The sequence below is a fragment of the Hetaerina americana genome, unplaced genomic scaffold (genome assembly GCF_022747635.1).
Source record: "Hetaerina americana unplaced genomic scaffold, ioHetAmer1.1.p SCAF_9, whole genome shotgun sequence".
Lineage (NCBI taxonomy): Eukaryota > Metazoa > Arthropoda > Insecta > Odonata > Calopterygidae > Hetaerina > Hetaerina americana.
In genome coordinates this window covers 64,580,977-64,604,176 of record NW_027287538.1, presented here as the reverse complement: position 1 = coordinate 64,604,176, position 23,200 = coordinate 64,580,977, and the positions used below count along the sequence as shown (strand labels likewise).

The window sequence follows — 23,200 nt, the reverse complement described above, 5'->3', positions numbered from 1 at the left end:
TAGTTTGATATCCCACGCAGCTAAAGTTGTTCTCAGGATCATAAACAAAAGGATAGAGAGTAGGGCAAATGATTACTTAGGGGATGATCAGTTTGGGTTTAGGAAGGGGAGAGGTACGCGTGATGCCATTGCAGCAATGAGATTATTAATCGAGAGGAATATAGAACACAACCAGGAGGTATTTGCTTGTTTCGTAGATTTCGAAAAAGCGTTTGATAGAGTGAATTGGGAAAAACTAATGAGTATATTGCAGAAAATAGGAATAGATTAGAGGGAAAGGAGGCTAATCCGCAACCTGTACATGTCTCAGACTGCTCAGGTGCGGGTGGGAAACGGGGAGTCAGGATGGGCAGTGTTAGGAAGGGGTGTAAGGCAGGGTTGCCCATTATCGCCGTTGCTGTTCAACCTGTATGCAGAGGAAATGATTAAAGAGGCATGGGAAGAACTGGAGGTAGGAATGAAAGTGGGCGGGGAATTCGTAAAATCAGTTAGGTTTGCTGATGACCAAGCTTTAGTTTGTCAGTCTGCCAAGGGGCTGCAAGCATTGCTGAGTGAATTGGAAATTCAGTGCGACAGGTATGGGATGAGAATCAATATTAATAAAACAAAGGTTATGCGATTTTCTAGAAAGAAAAAGGCCAAGCTTAACATTAAAATAGGAGGGCAAAAACTAGAGCAGGTAGAACAGTTTACGTATCTCGGTAGTGTTTTGGACCAACACGGTCAAAGTAGTAGGGACGTAAGGAGAAGAATTCCGCTAGGCAAAGAGGCTTTCACAAGGAGGAGGGAGTTGATGACGGGGACTTTGAGTAAGGATGTTAAGAAAAGACTCGTAAAAACTTTGATATGTAGCGTAGCTATGTACGGTGCGGAAACGTGGTCATTGAAGCAGGAGGATAGACGTAGATTGGAGGCTTTTGAAATGTGGGTGTGGAGAAGAATGGAGAAGGTGAAATGGACAGAGAAGAAAACAAATGAGGAAGTACTTGGTATGGTGGGCGAAGAGAGGGGTTTGTTGGGAGCAATCCTATGGAGGCAGGAAAAATGGATGAAGGGGGTGTTGACCGGCAGTGGGATGTTGAAGACTGTGATAGAGTGTAGAATGTTGGGCAAAAGAGGAAAGGGAAGGAACAGGATAGGGATGTTGGACGGGATGAAGGGAGGAAGAAAGTACTCAGAGATGAAGAGGGAGCTGATGTAGAGAAGGTTGCTGGAATTTGTGTTTTGTTCGGAGTCACAAAATATTTATTTGGTAGTTGTGTCCATCCAAAAACCTACTTTAACCGGTAGATTACCTTAAAAAAAAAAATATATATATATATATATATATATATATATATATATATATATATATATATATATATATATATAGGCAACATAACTTCCTTTTTAGAAAGCGTGCTGCGTTTGAAAAAAGAAGTTATATTGCTGTACCCTGTATTAAGTGTTGCATATCAACAGTTAAACACATGTATACATATATCCTATACATATCATACGATAATCGGGTTTTGACTAAATCATCAAATTATAATCGTCGTGCTAATATTCTCGATTGCTTGCCTTCGATTTTGTTATGACTGCGATTGAAGAACAAGTACCTGAGTTCTCGTATTTCTGTGAAGGTACTTCTCTCTCAAATTCTTATTTCGGTGGCCAAATCTACCAGGCGCATTGTGGAGGGTGTTGTTTCAAACTTGGTTCACGCATTAGGAGGTGAAGGCTATTTAACAATTGATGCAGGATCAGGGAAAGGACCATTCTCTCAAGAGAGGAGTATTCATGACGTGAAATATAGTTCGTCAAGCTCAGAGTAACAAGCAGATTCTTTTAAATGAATAACTTCTCCACCGGTACCTAGCTATATGATATTCAATTCTAAATTGCCTTTCGCGATGTTATAAGACATATTTTCTCTCCTTTCACTCATTCTCGAATTTCACTGCTCTATACGACCCATTTAAACATTTGCTGAAGCGCGGCCGTTCTGCCAACGGACGCACTTGATACACCAAGGCGTGGAATGGTTTGAGTACAGTAATATATAAATACGAACGTGTTGATAATTCGGTCGTTCGTTTCATTTAAGCTGTATAGTTATTTTTGAACGTAATAACAAATTTTGCCTCGTACAGTTTATGTCACTCACAAACGGTTTAAAGCAAATATAATCACCACGCTTCGTATTTTTTGCGGCTGGATTTTCTAATAGTTTGTTTATCTCGTATTTATATCTGTTAATCACCATGAAATATCGGTAAATTGAAGACAGAAAATTGTTGACTGTGATTCATCACAATAAATTATTTCCGTGAAATCAGCAAATTTGTTCATTTGAAGATGATAGTTCACGAAGTTGAGTTAGCCACAGTTGATACGAGAACATTATGAATGCAAATGTCTCTTTTTTACTGGTTCCACATACATGCCTCTCTTTACTCATCTGGAAAGTAGCGCGAGTTTTAATGTATTTTTTTTAATGTAGCTATCTTGACATTGATTGTATGAAAGTGATAAAAAATGATAAAAACTTACTATGAAGTTTAATTAGGAGTTAGTTCGGTTTATATTTAAATGGAATATGAAACCATTTGTCCGTTGTATGGATTTAGTTAAATAGATCAATTTATAAAAAAACATATGCTATTTCGTATATGCTTCAAATTCATTTCATATTGTGCTAAATACGTTTACGATTAAATAACAAGATACACGTATTGTTAATGGGAAAAAATATGGCACAGAAACGGATTTTTCGGATACTTTGGCTCAGAAAAGGAAATTGAGTCGTGTCAATACGAGAGAGGCTCTTCCTTGTGCGATTTAAACTAGTTTAACGATTAACTTTTAATAAGCAATATGACTGTAATACGAGGCACATAGTCTCATTTGACCTGGTGTGCAATATGGAGCAAAAAACTGTTGAAATACCTATAAAGACGTGCATTAACATTTTCGTATTAATTACATTATTACTGAAATTTGCGCCAATGTTGACTATTCAAGAATGAATGAAATAAGTACTTATGAAATCATTCAATTATCTCTTTGCTTAACTCCTTCGACGAAACAATCATTTATTTAAGAAGGCAGTCACCAAATGTAATTCGACCTGGGCAAATTATCTGACCGTACCTTTTTCAGTCATCCCTTCTTAAGTCTTTCTGTTCACCAAGAAGTGGTAAATATTCCCACAAAACTGATATATCTTCCAATTAATCGGAAAAAAATATAGTTAATTCCAGAGCCTTTTCATAACAACATGAAAGCCATTTATTCCTTTACTTTAACGACATTAACTCCGTAGTAAGATAAGTTTATTTGCCGATGATGCAGTAGTTTACAGAAATATGCGTAATCTTGAGGATGAAACAGCTGTACTAGACGACCTAAATGCTATACAACGCTGGTGTGACAATTGGCAATAATAATTAAACTTAAAAAGTGCGTAGTGATGGTTTTTTTAAAAAAGAGCAATTACCTCCCGAACGCCTATTGCATCAGGAACACCGGAATGGAATGTGTAAACTCTATTAAATACCTAGCCGTTACCTTCTCTCGCGATCACTCCTGGATGAAACATATACGGGGAATATGTGGACAAGCTAACAAAAAATTAGAATTTATTAAATGAGTACCGGATACATGTGACGAAAGGCTCAAAGAGAAATTTTATTTGTCGCTGGTTAGTCCTCATTTAGAATATGCTGTAAGTACTAGTATATGGGACCCCAATGAAGTTAGATTATTGCCGAATTGGATCGCGTGAAGCGTAGAGAAGCTAGATTTGTAAAACGCTGTAATGAATAACTTAGTAGCATATTCAAAATATTAGAGCAGCTAGGCTGGGAATCACTCACGGAGCGGAGGTTATATTACAGATTAAATTTCTTGGATACATTTTAAGGATATCTCTTTAGCAATGATGTTGAAAATGTGTTATTAGCCCCATCGTACTACGGTAGGCGAGATCATGTCAATAAAATCGGAGAGATTAAGTGTAGTAAAGATATATTTCAGATGTTATCTTTTCCACGAAAGAAAGCGGATCAGAATAACGTTGTCCGACCGTGCTAGGAGAAAAAATATTCGGAATTAGTGTAGCGTGTATTCACCCCCTGCCAAATACCGTCGTGGTGGCTTGCAGGGTACTAAAATATACTATAAAAACGCGCAGGGCCGTCAAACCAATGAGAAGGCGATTTGTTCCGGTAGGCTTTTATCAATTTTAGGACATCTTTTAAAAAATAAATTAATATATATGCTAAACATATCTTCTTTTTCCTTATGTAGTTCACTTCTCTAGAAAATGCCCTATTATACACTGGAATCATGCATGAGGAATTAGTTTAATGCCTGTTCCTCATTTTCCCTTAGTATGAAGGATGCATTGTTCCCTGTTGCTTTTCACATTAAAGATTGGATGTATTTGCACTTTTGTGACGGACTACGCTAATTCCACCTTCGAGGGCAGTGACTTGCCTTAATTTTCTTCTAGTTCAGAGTGTAATATAGCGAGGAGATCCTTCACTTCACTCTGGATGAATGCGCAGTTATATGTTGAACGTAGTCCGTTGAGTGTTCTTTTCATGAGGAATAGAATGAAGGGCGTTCCTGTAATAGCCGGCAATTGAATGTTTCCCACCTTATAAGTAAGATGGCGCTGTGGGACCAGTGATTGTCATATTCTTGTAAAACATTGACGCAATGCGCGTGGCCAACGTTTTATGATATTAACACGAAAGCCAATCACTTTGATAGATAAATTAAAATTATGGAAAGAGGTTAAACGAAAAGATCCTATTCCCTATTCCCTTCCGCAGCTACAAAGTAGCAGACATAATGTGCTAGCCTCTCCTAATCCAAGGGACCTAATGGATGTTTGGGCAGTACGGTTACAACCCTTAAAATAAAATAGATGTAGAAACTTGGTTATAGATTGTAGGTTGGGGACCAATACATTTATCCTCATGGTGGGCAAGTTTCTAAGTACGTGTCGTAACAGTTTAAATACTGAAAGTAACAAAATAAGAAACAATATTTCTGCTGAATGATTTACTAAACCTCAGCACCATGGCTCACTCAGAAGTAATACAAGAATGCAATGGACAGGCAGATGCGTTCAATTTTCAGTGCATTTATTCAATTTGAAGCAATACTTAAATTTTGACTTCTAAAGAATTTCGGCTTTCAACGGCCTCATGTTCGTTATACATTCCGATACATTTCCCCGCCCCCCGTACTGTACTGAGGTCCGAGTGGTGTGATTCTCTTGGAGCAGAGAGGAGTCGTGAACATACTGCTATTGGAAATACATTGAGAATAATGGTGACACCAGACTTAATGCTCGAATTACCGATGGAGAATTCTCTTAAAGAGTGTAGGAAGCAAGACGTCTGCTGAAAACGCTTTGAAATGGAATCGAAAAAAAGCAATTGGGCATTTTTAAAGCATTAACAGCCAACTAATGATAGTGATATAAGGAAAATTGTATGGTAAAAAACGCAAAGAAATCCAAGAATGAAATACAGATTATGTTAGACATGGATTTAAGAAGTAATAAGGAGATGAAGAGGCCAGTAAACAAAGGGAACAGAATGGAACCCAATCGCTCCAACACTTCCGGCCTCACACAAAGGGAATGAAAATACGAATGTTATGATCCCTCCCACTTCCTCCTTACAGACTTTCACGCGTCTCTTCTTATGTATTGGTCACCACTCCAAAAAACATCCATAATAGTACGCATGCTACTGTCAATGACATCGTATGACGTGTCCATTATTTTGAACATGAGCACATTCAAGAAGAGTAGGGAGGAGGGAGGAGATACCGCCTCCTTGGATCTTTTGATACGTGTCACGACTTGGCAAAATCGTAACAGGTATCAAAAATAATATTTACCCGCATTCCTGTAAAAAGATCTAAATTTATTTGTTAAAAAAATGTTTCTGTTTGAAAAATACCCTTTCCCAGCGAAACTAGAATTTTGAGTAAATGGACCCTTTGAATGACGCTGGACAGCCGACAAACACTTTCAAGGCTTCTCTCTAGTTGCGCGACTGAAGGAACTGCGCACATTTCTTTATCAGAACCTGGGGAGATCTTTACCTTTAGATCCTTTACCCCTCGTTTTTTCAAGACCTGTTTCCACTCCCCCCCTCCCTCCTGGGGCAGACATTATTTCCTCAATAGTGTGTGCATTGAGTCCGAGGAGGAGGGAGGAATTGTTCGGTGAAGGCCGGGAGGAAGGGTGTGGAGAAGTTGCGGAAAGATAGGAGGGGGAGCGGGTGAAAGTAAAGAGCGGGCGACCCTTCCCCTCCCCTGTCGTGATGATTCAATTTTCGTAGCCTCGCTCGCATGGGCGAGTGGAGGGATGAGGGGCGGAGGCGAGAGTGGAGTGAGTGAGGGAAGGGGGTGCGCTCGTGTTTGCGTGTGGGGTGTGGCGTGTGACCAGTGTTGGGTGGACGCTGCCGGAGGACCCTCCTGCTAGTACGTACAACTGCGATGGCTCTCTCCCGCCCTCGGATGTGATGCCTTTCCGGCCCGCCCTCTCTTCCGCTTCACTCGACCGTGACATCTCTCTGCCACCTCATTTCCCCCACCCCCACCCACCCAACCTCGCTTCTCTCCGAATCCTCGCCATTACAATTGCTGAACGGCGGCCCGCATTGTCCCGCATCCCCCACGGTTTTCTCCATTACTTTTCCCACCAAACCATCACCAAACGGCGTTCCTCTTCCTCTACTTTGATGCCTAGGAAGATTTTCCCCGATCATCATCACGGTTAAAATACTCCTACGGTTGGTTGGTAGCTACAGCGCCCCAAGGTACCTTCATCTCTGCCAGTATATCATGCCTTCCCAGTATTGAGCACACTCATAATTTGATCAGGTAATTCGTACTGCTGGAAACCGTTGTCCTTCCGTGCCGTGTAACTCATTATAATGTTGAGCGCATCCTTTTATCTCAGAATACAGATTTTTTTTACTCCAAAATAAGTACTTATTTCTTTATTTTCTATATTCTTAGCCTATACAGGCGAATAGTCGGTGGAGATTAGATGTGGGGTCGCAAAGAAGAAACTAAAATAAAGAAAGCAGTACGGTAGAGTTGCTCATTATCGCATGCGATCTTGAATGTGAGTAGTAGTGTTTAGGGGAGCCGACCGACTGACCGACCGACCACTGAAAAATATTCGACGCCGCCGGGATTCGAACCAGGGCACTTTAATGTGTGACAAGGCAGTTTAAGAGCTTAAGAGAAAGGTTAAAAGTGGCGTACAGATACAGGGAGAAAGGTAAAACATACTGAGATTTACGCATAGCTATGCTTGCTGAGAAAAATAGTACTAAAAGTCCGGACATAAATTTATAAAAAAAGGGTTAAGGCATTAAAGCCTTGAAATTAACAAGAATAATAGGCAGAAATTATAGTAGTAAGAAACCAAAGTCACTTAAGAAATATTAAAAACATTGAATTTACAAGTCGGAACAAAATTAAACATTGAAATTTATTAGGTATATTTTATAGGTGCATGTGTATGTTAGCTGGTAGTTTGAGTGTCTGCATGTGTGTAGAGTGTAAGTGTTCTTGCATGAATGTACGCCATGTTTTGTTTGTGGATTGTATTAATTTGTGGCTTTTGCATGCGGTTTTTTTTAATTACGGGTGGTACCCTAACACCCCCCGCCACACGCCCTTGCGGCGGTTTGCGGGGCATTAAGTGAATGTAGATAGATGTTGATATTTCAAAATGTCTAAGTTTCAAAATTCCTTACGCTATATCTTTGAAAATTGATTAGCATATTTTCTGATATTCACGCACAGGTTAAAAAGTAAAAAAAGCCCATTAAATTAATAAGAGTGACGCTTGGCTCTTAGACGAAAAGGTTCATTGGCGAATAAATGTTGGCTATCACTGTTCTCTTTGATCCTTTGTAAATATTGTCTGGAAATTTCTCAACCCTTAATGGAGAAAGGTACCGTGAAAGTTGCGAAATTTTCTGGCCTAGTGAAAGGGAACTGATCATATTCCGAGGGAATTTCGTTATAAAATTTTCGTGATTAGGCCCCAAATCTTTGCGAAATTTATGTCAAAATTACGAAATATCCACCCTCTCTCCATCCAAATTTGTGATATGTGACAAGTTTAGTAAAATTAAATTTTAATATTTTCATTTTGATGCTAATACCAGTAGAAAGTTAAGCAAAATATTAAAGTAATAAACTATTTTTCGTTGCAGACTTGGCAGGGAAAAATATTTTTTCATTATTTTATTACTTAAAGTGAATAAATGAGCATGGCGAAATTTTTATTTGTTTGGTTTTATTTTGAATTCCATTCGCGATTTATATTATTCTATTATTTTATTGGCCCCGAAACCTTGCATAAATCATGTACTGACCCCCAAATCGCTAGTGCTTTGGTATTGAGGGTTCGCAGTATGTCATTCAATTTGACCTATATCAGTCGGATATGGACCAATCTATTGTCAGGCACGAGTCACACAATTACAAAATACTCCCAGATCCTTCGGAAGCTTTCTTGGCATGGCTTCTTTCCAAAATTAACCTGAAGTGAAAATATATTCACCTCTTTTACCCCGACAAAGTGATCAACATACTTTTTACTGACGAAATAGATACAGAAGATTGAAGGGTGTCATGTTGCTTTATTCCGAAATTGCGCTGATTTATTGTTTGTTTCATGGGTTGCATGGGATTCTTCTGATTTGTGGCCCTAAGGAACCGTTTTTTTCGCTCCCGTCAATGCGAGTGTTTTCTATAAATTGCTGAATTTTCATTCAAACAAAATTACACTCTGGCATTGTAAAATTTTCCTCAATATATGAGCAATTTTTTTAAGTAATCTACCGTTTAAGGTAATTTATGAATTGACACAGACCGTATACCCTTACATTTCTTACCCTCGCCTAACAAGACAAAACCTGACACCCCTCACTACAATAGTAGTGTGGGGTGACGTACTCTCTAGCACCCTGAACCTCAACTCTTCCCATTCCCTCAATCCTACGATGAATTTTCAAAACTGTTGAAACCCAAATTGAAACCTCCGAAGTGATGTGTTTTAGCGATTTTTTAAGGTACAAAAAGCCCTTTGGTCCCTGTTTAAATGCTCATCCCTTTGTGGTTGGTGCTTCATGTGCATGCGATAGATAAAATTCAATTGTGAACTTTTTTAAATTTTATATTGTAATAATTAATGTAGGTTGAGTTCCCCAATCAGCCTGAGTTCAATTCTAGGAAGAATGATTCGTTTCCCCCGTATGAAGTGCAACTGGTCTACACTAGAAGACACGTTTAGTCTTTCTTTTATTTTTTTGTCAATGCTTTAATGTTTTATATGCACTAATAGCTGGTATTATTTCTCGCATACCATTGTAAAAGTGCCCAATATAGCATATTTCTTGCACGATTCGATATGCACGATCGAATGCAAATGTTTCATTGAAACATCAAAATTGCTAATCGTCTTTAATAGTAACTAAAATCGAGTAATTCTCTAAATCATGATAATTTATATAGCATAATTAACATGACGGGGTGTTCGATATTTGCATTTTCAATCGCTCGAATTTAATAAAGATATTTTTGAGGCATTTAAATTCATCGTTCACATTTCCCTCTGACATTCCCGTCACATGCACATGTTCGTCTCCTCCCCCCCGCCCCGCTCTCTCTTCCCTTCTTTATACCGATCCCTCGATTCCTGCCTCCCCTGTTTCTCTCCCTCATCCTCTCCAGAACCTCCATACCTATTCCCTCGATCTCCTGCCTCTCTTACCTCTTCCCACCCACTCTCCATCCACAACGACGCTCTCCTTCGTCCCACCTCATTTTCACCCTCCACCTCTCACCCTCATGTTCCCATCTTCGAAAACGACCCTTCCACGACCCGACTTTCCCCTCGGGGCAAATAATGGACAGATTTTTCCGAAGATTTTTCGTTGCCGTCAAGCGGCGAGAGGAAGAGGGTAGGAAGATGAGAGCCGTGCCTTCCCCTCACCCCTCCCCGCTATTCCCGCCGCCTTCCTCTTATGTTGACTCTCCGGGAGAGCAAGAGCGAACGGCCTCTCCATCCCCCCCCCCGCCGCACATGATCTCAAAGTGTGTATGTTTTTTCAGTGTGTTATTTTCCCGAAAATGGCCACCTTCCTCTCTCTCTCTCTCCCCGACCCGTGTGCTTACGTTTCGGATGAAGTGCCGACGCGTCTTCGAGATAGATTATTCACAATCGCGCATGGCCTCGGACCATTCCTTTGCCAATGAATTTTCCCACCCTCACTTCTTCCTGCCGCAGGCCCTGGGTGCACATAGCATTGATTGATTCGTGTGAATTCCCAAGTACTCTTCGGTTATAGGGACTGTATGTTCTGCTCGCAAGCTGTGAACGACTTTGGCGATGTAGTTGGAGTGATTGCACCCTCAAGTAAAAATGACTACGAGCTCGGCTTAATCCTCTAAAAAAACTGAATTGTTGACATCTGGATACATTAAACAAATGACGAAAATGATTAGCTATCTTGAGTAAGAATGCTGACCTTGCCATGATCAAAGAAGTTTTGGAAAATGGTTTAAAAAGTGAAAAGGTGAAAGGTACTCTCTTTATTACAAAAACATTTGTTAACGGAGAATTAATATAGTGTTCGTTGTTGCTTACCTCAATAAAGGTAAACGATGAGGACATTAGTTTTGATACCACTAGATGTAGGGTTACGGAGATAACGATAATCTACCTTTGAACCATATTTGGAATCAATAACCGTAAAAAGAGCATGATAGGTGGAATGATAATCTGCACTTAATCCGAATTGTTCATAATACGTTCATGTATTAGTGACGGCATATAATGCTTCTTGAATTATGCCCTTAACAATTCGATGAAGGTTTTTCATTCACAGTTGAAGCTTTCTAATCACTTACTTTCGGCTTAAGATTCTTCACCCAATGTTCTTTCCCCTTTTACCGTCTCAATTCTCCTATCTGGACGGCATGGGTCTAAGTTTCAAATGGCCATTGCCAAGGTTTGTACACCTGTTTCTGCCCCTTTCACCCGATAGCTTAATAGCCTTAAATTAGAAATTATTTCCCTTTAACAAACAACAATTTTCTTTCTCTACTTTCAATTCGCCCCGTAATAAAAAATTAACAAAAATATTTTTGTTGAAGTGATTTTACGAAGATTTGTAATGATTGCAAATTAACCTAAGATAATACTTGAAAATTACTATTGTGAGGAAATTTCCTCGTGGGCGTCATTTCCAGGTGCATCAGGTATTAATTCCTTTAGTTCTATCACATTTAAGTAGGAAAATTTTTCTTTTTCAATTTTAGATTGGAAAAGTTTTTGCGTCAATAGAAAAGTACTTTTGGAGGTTTAAAATTAAAATTAAAAATTATGCTTGAGATGCCTTTTCTATCTTTGTTATTTACCCATTTCGTCAAATAGGAGCAAAGGGAAAAGGAAAATAGAAGGAAAGATAACATAATATAAAGATAATAGAAGGTAAAACCGTACCCTATCCTTTCTCATTTTTGTTATAGTATTCATATTTATATCCATTACAAATTTTTGAATAGAGTTGACTTTTTTGTATTTCTCAAATTTCATGTATTGGAATATTCTGACAGAAGTGTCTGCACTGTATTAGCTTCTGGTTAACTGGTATGCTTATCGAATATTGGCGAAGGAACGAAGAATGCGAATTTTTGTTGTGTATGTGGTATATTGCTATATATATTTCACACATATAATTTCAGACATGATTGTGATATTGTTTTATATCTGTTGTTATTAATTTAGAGTCAAGCGTAATTATCACATCTTCCGCCAAAAATAATGCTCGACTACCCCGTCAATTTACCGTTACTGTTCCCCTAGGAAGACATAACGCCATTACGGTCGTCTTGATTTCCTAGTCGTATCCCGTTCAAATGCAGTGCGAGTGCATGAAATTACAATTTGCATTGTTATATTTATTTGCATAGTATTAATAATATTTTCTCGTTTTAATTAATTAGAGTAACATGCAATATATTTGAACTTATTAGGCCGTTATCTAATGTCTTGGAAATAACTCTGAAAGAAATCGACGCTCAGAAGAATCATATCTGTGGATAATTATGGTCACAAAGCGGAGAGTTCTTTCTCAGTCCAAACTTTTGAATTTCATTATTACTATAGTCACCCTTTAGTTACTCTGGAGCAGCAGTCGTCAAATTTTGGTTGGTGAACCACAGAAAATATGCGGGTGATCCGTGGCAAAATTTCAAACGACCTGTAAGAAATATTACACTTACAATTTGTTTACGGTAAAAGCAGACTTAATAACTTTGCTGCAGTTAGTCAAGTGTAATTTTCATGTAAAAGTTATGGAATGAAACTTCTGTGACAATTTTTTAAGATGTTTGTAACTTTTAAAAGAAATTCATCATAGTGGCTCGTGAGATCCAAATGGTTGGCGACCACTGCTCTGGATTGTACATCATCTGTTCTCACGAAATGCAGTCTCTCAATAATGCATGTAGGGATAAAATATGCCAGTCAGCTTTAATGACCAAATAGCAGCACTTTTCACTTGTTAAGATTCATTACAAACATATTTTAATGCATTACATCAGCTTCGGGTTTGAAATACTATATGTTGTCGCACATCGAACATTGGTCGGTAATAAATTTTTAACTGGTTCTTCTATTAGGTCTACTGGTGCTACTAGGAAGAGATCTACTATTTGGTCGTTTATATATTCCAATTCCACCGGGGCTATGCTTGCAACTCAGTTCTTTTATTCACTCAATCCTGTTCGGCGGCGTCAGAACCTCTCATGAATTCGAAGCTTACAGCCATTTGTATGGAAGTGTAGTACAATTGAATACGCAAATACAAGATGAATAAATCAAAGCCGTTGCAGAGGAATTAGATGCAAGCGGATTTTCATTGGCTGAATTACCTTGATTTTTATCTGAGTTGGGAGCTAATTACTTAAACCCATTTCGTGGCTTCAGAGATCACTACAGTTCAAAAGATGGCGAGGGAGGGGGTTTTTAGACTGAAGTTACTCCGGTTGATAGGAGTTAATGAAAATGGAGAGGAGTTATCGAGGGTCACTGAAATGGTAGCAAGTCTATCAGGTGGGAGCCTGTATCTCTTTTGTTGCGGAACAGCGCTATTCAGGAATAATCTGAAGTGAATGATACCGTACTTCATCCGAAGTTAAAAGAGTCTGGTGCTGTAGGAAGGGGAGAACTTTGAGCTTTTCTGTCTACGATTAGCTAAATTGTCTTTAATGTTCAACCACGATTACGCTGACTAAACGTGTCGTAAGGAGTATCGTTGAAGAGGACGAAATAAAGTCTCTAAAATTATTTTAGGGAATATGCTATGCCCTTCTATCTCTGTCAAAGATGATTTTGCTCGTTGGTGCCTGTTTGAAAATATTAAACGGTCCATCCGAATCTACTCATGCTCAACTGATAATATTACCGAAATATGTGGATTCGAATTGAGATAATGAATCGAATGGAATGTCGAAAGGAGATGTGGGTATGTAAAATATATACGTATGTAAAATTCGCCTCGAGTTCAAAGTACGAGGGTCATCCGGAAAGTAGTACCCGTTCGTGAAATAAAGACACAAAAGTAAATATTAACAAACATAAAAAATTTTATTTGAAAGAGGATACTTTAAACTACTTCTCAACATAATCTCCAAGCAAATTAAGGCATTTGTCATAACGTGTGACAAGTTTCTGTATTCCTGCTGCATAGTCCTTCGCCGCCAGCTCATTGAGATACGCGAGGGACCCATCTTGCACAAATTTTTGCATAATGCAGATGGTGTTTAACAATTTCATGAACAATTGTTCGAGAAACATTGGGAAAATGCTCACAGATGTCATCAATTGTGACGCGCCGATCGTTCCTCACGAATTCGTCAACTGAGCTCACCAGTTGGTCTGTAATGACAGACGGTCTCTCCGAACGCTCATCGTCGTGTGTGTTCCCCCTCCCCATGTTGAAGTTGCGACACCACCGCCGAACAGACGACTCGTCCATTACATTGTCTCCATACACCTCCTTTAATTGGCGATGAATATCACATGGGCGAACGTTTCTTGCATTGAGGAATTTAATCACTGCCCTCACTTCACAACTGGCGGCGTTCTCAATTTTTTTAAACATTGTAAACAATCACAGAAACAACACAGGCAATGCTAGCGTCACGCAACTTGGCTCAGAGAAGGCAGACAAGCCACTGAAGCTATCTGACCTCGTCCAGCGGCTACTCGCGTCGTCAGCACTTCATGCGGCACGAACGGGTACTACTTTCCGGATGACCCTCGTATGTTTGTGGCGAAAGATTTATAGTATCTTGTTAGCCATAATTTCATCCGAACAGTTCATTCTAAATTTGAATAGGTCCAAGGCCGAAATTTAAAACTTAAGATTAAGTATTTTGATTAACTTTTTTCAGTAACAGAAACTTAACCAAATTCCTGGATGATGAGGATGACAAGAGATCGTTTTCTTCTTGAAAGGGAATTGTTTTTAGCATTAGCTATCATGTCTCCTACTTATTCAGTCAACTTAGGAATAATACTCCGTTTTTGCAGAACGTTTTCTATTGATGAATTAAAAAATGTCAGGTTAAGCAATTTTGAAATTAGATTTACTTCTCCATAGGTAATCCGTAAAAAAAACAAATTTCTCTAAATTTTTCATGTAAATAACGTGCCAATTTTGTCTGTCATTTTAAAAGGTTTTTCCAAGGATGCCATATGGGAAACTTTTTGGGCCGTTGCTCATCATTTTGGCATGTGCTCTAACATCAGTCGTTCTTATTGGTACGCGAAAGCCAAGGAACACGTATCCAAGTGAAATATTTTATCGATCCGCGAAACCCTCTTCGGCTTCCCCAAGTGCTTTGAAAGAGAGCGACTGCTTTTCGAACGTACTCGGTCGTTCAATTGTCGACCCCATAGTCGCAAAAAAGGACCCATTGGTGGGGCTTCGGATTGGTCATCTCGCGCGGGGCGGTTGACCACGATGGAGAGGAGGCCATAAGGGGGTTGACGCGATGACCCTTCGTGACACGTAGGGCTGGAAAGAAGGTGACCCCCACCCTCCCTCCCCCTCCCCGCCTCCCCATTCCCACGATGCCGTAAGACTCCGAAAGGTGTCTGAAAGGATTTGAATATGCGAGGAGGCGCCAATCCAATATATCCACTACGAAATGAAAGTCGTCCGCGGTGGAGCGCTTGGCCCAAGGCGCGTCCGCCTCGCATCCTTTTTATATTAGATCAATAGGATTTCCTTCAAACATCGGAGGCATTATTCAGGCAGCCTCGAAATATACCGGAAGACTTGGCCTCCGGAGTGCTTATTTTTTTTATTCTCGAGACGGGGAGTTTTTAAGGGTTGTTGTCCCATATGCAAACAAGGGTTTTGACATTTGCAGATGCTGGCGAGGATTTCCTAATCTTAAAGGTGGGAGTGATGGGTAATTGTTGACCTTAAAATGGGAAGTACTAGTTCAAAGGACGGAGACATAGACACACAAATACATTAACACTTATAGGTATATTTTTATAGATTAAGTATTGATTTTTCTCTAGATTTAAAGTCATTCATTTTAAGTCAATAGTTTTTCCCTTTTAAATATGGGAAAATAAATATTGAAAACGAATAAATGTTGTGAAATTATATATTTTCAAATTTTATAATGTAATCCATGTAGATAAAATGATCTAAGGTTCGTATCTTAAACAGTTAAGCCAATTAGAAAGACCTTGTACATCACTAATGAAGAAAATTCTGATAAAACAGACTTAAATACGTGTTGCAACAGTTATTGTTCCCAACTTTCTCAGCAATCGTGATTTCAAATAATGTTATTTATAAGCTAATAATTGATTTTAAAGAGAAAAAAATGGCCTTGCTACTTCAAGTGATCCTAGGGTTTTGGCTAAACCTGGAGATGTACCGTAGACAATGTAACTTTTCATAAACTGTTGAATTTATTTTAGGTGAAATTTAACGAGTTCATGTCACTTCGACGAGTATAAATACCAACACTTGAAATATAATTTGTTTGTAAATGATGTACAATTAGCGAAAGTAGGAGTCAAATTTGGAGTCTCATGGAGAGTGGAACTGGCTCATCCATTGAATCCTGAAGGTGTGTGAATAATATCCACCATTTTGATTTTAGCAGCGTGAGCTATCGCGTCACGCTGTCGCCTTCGCCGGTGACATTGGTGGCGCCACCATTGATTTCCGCCGGCGCCTTTTCACGGTCCTATTAATGGCAAACCAGAATTTTGGGAATGGAAATCTTGAAGGTTAAAAAATATTGGCATTGATGAGGTGTGTGAAATGATCGCAGTCTGTTGTAAAATGGTTCAGAGCTATTGATCACAATAATAAAATTAACTGAGATGATAACAGGTCGAAATAAACTTGGTGGAAAGGGCAGTGCGATGTTTACAGAGTCATCAAATGGAAGAACTTTGGGACGTAAAATCGGAGCGCATTATCAGAGGTACGGCAGGAAAAGTATAAATCAAAGTAATAGCGATTCAGGAAAGACGGGAATAATAAATAGAACATTAAAATAGGGAAGACATTAGAAGAGTTATTTATAGTTACAAGTTAGATATGGGAAGTAAATAAGATATCGATGAGGATTGTTTTGGTGGAGGTACACCTTATTACGAGCTTGAGAATGTATTAAAGGAAACGAAATCGAACAAGGTTATGGAGGTAGATTAAATTCCCACAAAACAACTCAAGGGCTGAAGAAAACTTGGAAGAGAAAACCTTTATGGGCTCATTCGTGACATTTATGAGTGCGGGATTCGGTCGGAAAAACAGGAAGAAGAAAAAAAAAGCAGCAGTACTTGAGAACTACCTGACCAAAAGTTTCATCTCGCCCGCAGCAACTTTAGTACTTGGGATCAATGGTGACTGATGGAAATTAGTTTGGGTTCAGAAAAGGTAATTCCGAAGCACTGATGCGATAGTGAAAGAAAGGTACATGGTACATCACCAGGGTGGAACATGGTCATCATATATCATCTGAGCATAATTATTGAGCGTATTGCAGAAACGGGGAACAAGCTGACGGGAGAGGTGGCTTATGAGAAACCTGTACATTAGAACGGCGCTTATTTTTCTATATTTAAGAGACATCGGTATTCGTCTTAAAAATATGATCGCTTTTGTGACAAAATACATGAGTTTCAGTGTTGCACTTGTATGGCCTGTTGTAGCCGTGCACCAGGGGTCAAAGGTCAGCTGGAACCAGACATGCGTTTAGTAGATTGAAAAAAACGTCTTAAGGAGAAATAAACTCCTCTTAGAGTTCATTAAAGGGGGAAATTATTATCATTTCGGTGAATTTTTACTTCTTGATGGAAATGCAGGCGCGGGATGGCCTCCTCGCATACTGTTGCGGTCGATGCCGAGCGGGTTTTGCGTCCCAGCCCTTATTCACCTCTAACCCACTGCCACCCTGCACACAAATGCCATTTGGGACCATAAAAGCGAGCACGGGTAAGCATCGGTTTATATTGTGTAATACTTTTACATAAATAATCATATATTTTCAGCAAACAGTTTTATCTCAATTATTATGGGAGCAATTATTGGTGCTTCTGCACCTGGAGATTTTCCACGTATTTGCTGCATAGTATCCTCTTCCTCCGTCTGTGTTTTCCGTGTCAACATACAAGTATTGACTCGTCCATCGGTTTCACGATATGGTGTCGGAGAGGAAAGTCATCCAAAGCGCGAAATATCGTAGTTTCAAAGTGATGTAGGTATCAACAATATTTGTCTTTTATACGGCGAGTTCCAAGTTTTCAAAATTACTTGTTGTGCAAGAGGTGCTATGTGTTTTCCCTCACCCTTTGAGGCTCCACCACGATGTCCGCAATACTCCTAGGGGCGCTATCAAAATAATATGAATTATTATGAAAGTTGCTCAACTTGTACAAGAAGTACGCACGATTGAAATAGAATTAGTTGAATGGTTTTACAAGACGTAGAATAATGTCTGCAGACATGATAGTGGAAATTCTGCGGTGACTACGATCCCATGCCCTGAAAGCGGCAAAAGTTTGAAAATAACTTAGAAAAACTATTCGACATGTGAAAGAAATGTGCGTTGGAAGAGCTCGGGCAAGAAAGAAGAATGTTAAGCGAATGGGGGACCGAAAGACATGGAAAGAAGCGAAACTTTGATTTTGGTACCAACGCCGACTGCCCTCTTTACAATGGGTGGTGTTGACGTGAATATGGGGTAGTCATTCAAAGAAGATCAGAAAGAGATAGAAAGAAAATAAAGATAGTGGATGAGATGAAGCATGAAAGAAAACGAGGGGAAGGCCAGAATATGATGTCAGAAAAAAACGAGCTTGAGTTTTTTGCTTTATTTGCTTACCAAGATACAATTGTCTTGCTTCCTTATCCTTTGCATCTCCTTATTACACGAGAGGTGAAGATGTAGCTATGAATATACCTTACGTTGTGAATTACCTTGTAGAACGGGAAATAAAGATCACGGAAGATTATAAGTGGGAAGTTAACTCAAAGAGAGGAATCATTCTAACCCACTCATTTTTTAATGAAAAAAATAACTGCATTCTATCATTAAATTTCATTCCAATGGTGATTCGCAGTTATCGACTAAAACCACTGCCAAGTCGCTTTTCAATTAACTGTAACAATTTCCAAGTTTTAGAGTTAAATCTTCAAGATGCCGCTAATGTGAATTTTTTTAGATAGACTTCATGAACAAGGACTCATACTCTAAATAAGATACGAGAGTGTATATCAAGTAAAAAACCTTTAAGTTTGTGTAAATTTCTCATTTACATCGATTTCATTCCCAAAAATGTTACGGAGCATTATTTTTTTATCATCATTTAGCCAAAGAATTGGGATCTAAATTTCCATTACAATAATAATTCCATTAGAATATATCCTTACCGATGGTCGAAAAACTGTTCGAATGGTAGCTGAAGAACTGATTTTAGGAAAATCAGCAGTGCATACTATTTTAACCGAACATGATGAATGGATCCTTCACCATGACAATGCACCTGCGCATTTAGCATTGATTGTTCGCCAGTTCCTGGCAAAAAATTTAATCTCCATCCTTGACCATCCTCCTTATTCGCCATATGTTACCCCCTGCAACTTTTTCCTATTCCTGAAATGCAAAAATGTGATGAGGGGACATCACTGGGAAGATTTGTACACAATAAAGCAAGAAACGACGAGAAAACTAGAAAGCCTAACTGCCGAGGACCCCCAAGGGTGCTTTAAACTGTGGGAAAGAAGATTGAATAAGTGCATAGCAACGAATGGAGAGTACTTTGAAGGGGACAAAATTAAGGTAGTCTAAATTTTTCAAAATAACGTTTTTTTATGGTTTCATCTCGCGTATTTATTGCACAAACCTCGTATACATCCGAGAAGTGAGTCTTTCCATGTTTTTTTTATATAATGCGGGTGCTCTCTTCACAAAACATTCCTCACAAAGATACAAAACTGATATTACCCTTTCCGATCATGAATCTGCCTGTTGCAGTTGCTGTATCACGCATGGAATATTGCAATAGGTATACATTTTATAAAAACGCATGTATTGGATTCCAATGGAGTCGGCAGAGACGGGAGAAATTTGGGTGAAGTGATACGAACGCTGCTTCTTTCGTTCGGTTGCTATGCCTCCAAGGGTTGACGTCATACGTACACTTCGTGGAGCCTCCGAAGCGTGCGAGCTGATCGTACATGTTCCTCTATTTTGATGGTTTTCCAATTCAACTTGAAAATGACCTTTGGGGATGGCGATGAGAGAACTTGCAAAACTCTCCAATGGAATAGTTTGACCGAATGAGCGTCCGGGAATAGTGGGTGTTTCCTGGCGGAAGAGACGAATAAACAGACCGCCGCGATAGAGAGATCTATTCCGAAGGACGGATTAATCTAATTGCACCCCGCGGATTCCAGCAATTTCGGTGGAAAAGACGTGACACACTCGATAGTCACCATAATTTAGGTTTCCGCTTTTGCCCTTCTGCCATCTAAATCTCTGTAGATAGCAAGGGAGGTTTGAGGCACAAAAAAACAAAATCCTTTGATGCGTGAAAAGAAACGACAACCCTCTTTGTCCCTTTTATTTCGGACATCCCCATGGTTTTTACACGTAAAGCTCCATTGTGTCATTGGTTTTTAGCTTGAATTACCCTTTTTTCAATTATATTTCGTTCGGTAAAGTTTGATTATTCTAGTGAATTGCTTTATGATAGTCTCTGTCATTTTTATCAAAATTCCAATTACCTTTGGAATTGCTGCAAGTCATATTCAGCTCCCATGAGCCTCTTGAAATGGCCAAAAGACTAGTCGCATCAACTCAATTCCTTGCGCTGGTATTCTTCTGCTGTGCAAATCTTCCTGCATTTAGTTGATGAGGACAAAATAAATACGGCGAAAGCATCCGACTTTTTCCATTAAAATAAATGTCCCTGATCAAAAGTTTTCTTCAGGTTAAACAACGTTTTCAATATTGGTTTCTCTTTTCAATAAGTCCAAAAATTTATTTTTTTCTGCCTTAATGTATGTATGCACGAATACTACGGGTATTTTCTCATCCGTTATTGCTTTTTCCTGGCCAAATTATATCGAATATAAAATTAATTAAATTAAATATAGTAAAGAAATATATTACATAAACTCCATTTATTTATCAGTCCATTCCATTTTCTATAAAATATTAACATTTTGAATCTCAAATTATATTTTACTTGATACCATCGATTTCGGTATCAATATATATTGTGCACGTAATAATTGCCAGGAGACAATAATATGGAAATATTTTGAATCAAATCTCCAAATCACTATCCTCATGTCCTCACGTTCAATAACTTTTACTGCCGTTATTTTCTTCATAATGTATAGCTGCTCATCCGGATTATTCCGATGTAATTTATTCCTTCAAGCTTACCTTCTACAGCTATGAGTATCCGAAATTGTGAGGAAATGTAATTATTTACTCTTCACTGCTTAATTTAAGCATGATATCCACTTCTATCCATAAATAGTTGGGTGGGAACCATGCTTCCAGTAATTTAGTCCTTGGGATTTTCAACTACCTGTATGAGACGAAAACTAAAGAGGCGCCATCACGAATAGCAGAAAGATAGTCAAAATCTTTTTCCTGGTCCAACATTTCGTGTATAAATGAAAGGTTATGGCAAAATGCAGATTCTCATAAAATAACCGCACCCGATGTACCATGGACCATGTACAGGGTTCGTCCGGAAAATAAGTGTACTGATTTTTTCCCGCCGCTCCAGGCGCGCCCAGCACCGCTCTGACGGGCTGCGATTGGAGGGGGGTATGTTGGCAAGCGACGCTGAAAAAGGCAGTTGGTTCTGAGCTGTGGTGTAGTGAGGAGCTCTGTTAACGCGAACCTCCACGCTCGACCCACGTCACGGAACGCGATGCCGAAGTTTTTGGAGCAGCGTTATTCCATCAAATTTGCGGTAAAGCTTGGGAAATCGTCTACCGAAACTGTCGGTATGATTAACCAGGCTTACGGGGAGTCAGCCATGTCCAGAAACATGATCTTTCGGTGGCACAAGATGTTCGTGGAGGGCAGAGAAGAGGTCGACGACGGCCTGGACGCCCATCAATGACACTCACCGACGAAAATGTGCGAAAAGTTCGCGATGTACTGAACTCTGATCGTCGTCTTAGTGTTCGGATGATAGCAGAGCAGTGTAATGTGCCAAAAACAATAGTGCACGAGATTATTAGGCACCAATTACAGATGCGAAAAATTTGTGCAAAGTTGGTGCCGAAAGTGCTCAGTGATGATCAAAGACTCAATCGCTTGGAAATCGCGACACAACTTGCGGATCACTGCAAAAATGATCCACATTTTTTAGAGAACGTTGTTTCGGGTGACGAGACGTGGATCTTTGAGTACGACCCGGAGTCGAAGAGACAAAGTGCGGAGTGGCACACCCCATCATCACCCCGTCAAAAGAAAGCTCGCATGAGCAAATCTCGGATCAAGGCGATGCTCATTGTCTTTTTTGACAAAAGGGGAGTCGTCCACTACGAATTTGTACCTGAACGACAAACTGTAAATGCTGCATTTTACGTCCAAGTGCTCGACAGGCTTCGAAAACGAGTCGCCCGCGTCCGGCCAGCGATCAAAAACATCTGGCGGCTGCATCACGACAATGCGCCGTCTCACACCGCGCTTGTCGTGTCGGACTTCTTGGCCAAGCACGGCGTGGCAACGCTGCCGCACCCGCCCTACAGCCCGGACTTGGCACCACCGGACTTCTTTCTGTTCCCGAAGATAAAGAGGAGTTTGAAAGGAACGCGATACGGGACTTTGGACGCCGTCAACGAGGCCGTGACGACGTGTCTTCGAGAGGTTCCCGATGATGCCTTCGCGGGAGCGTTCCAGGAATGGGAACGCCGCTGGAACAAGTGAATCGACTCACAAGGGTCCTATTTTGAGGAATATTAGCTTAAGATATGTAAAAGTGTAATACTTTTTTTTTCCTGAGCTCAGTACACTTATTTTCCGGACGAACCCTGTACCATGCAACCTTACGGGTCCTGGATGACAGCAGCAGGTTTGTGGAGTTTAGCCATCCATGGCAACCAGTACTTAATTTTTGCATCCAAACCCTGATTTTGTACGAATTTGAGGATTAATTTTAGAAGTGTACCTACATTTTTTGCTAACTCCCGCGTGGTATTGCTGCCAGTTGTTACATTTTCCATTCAATCCTGATTCTTCAGCCGCACCGGTCCCGCCTTTAGCCTCTCTCCCAATGTGGCCAGTCACCTGGGCACGAGCGGTCAGCACATTCCACATTGTCGTCTCTGATGCCCGACTCCTGACAATACAGAAAAAAATATGATCGAAGCAACCTCTATCACAACATCCGGTACTTCAATGAGAACACTTCTATGGCATTTGGATTAATTTTTAATAATTCACCAGTACCTTCTGCCATCGTAAATTTTATTTACCAATTAAGGTTGTTTTTTCTCGATTCGAACTTTATTTTAATATTCAAATTTATTTTTCCCTTTTTTCATATTTCCTCTTATTTATCATGTCTAAGAGTGTGATTGAG

General features: G+C 39.6%; 1 protein-coding gene across 1 annotated transcript in view; it reads right to left on the bottom strand.

Moving 5' to 3' along the window:
• Positions 1–22,885, bottom strand: part of LOC139698643 (uncharacterized) — a 212,860-nt gene extending 189,975 nt beyond the window's left edge. Inside the window, exon 1 of the mRNA XM_071597499.1 lies at positions 22,787–22,885. Coding sequence (XP_071453600.1) covers positions 22,787–22,841 — 55 coding nt within the window. The 5' untranslated portion in view covers positions 22,842–22,885. The remainder of the gene's footprint in view (positions 1–22,786) is intronic.
• Between the last annotated feature and the right edge of the window lie 315 nt (positions 22,886–23,200).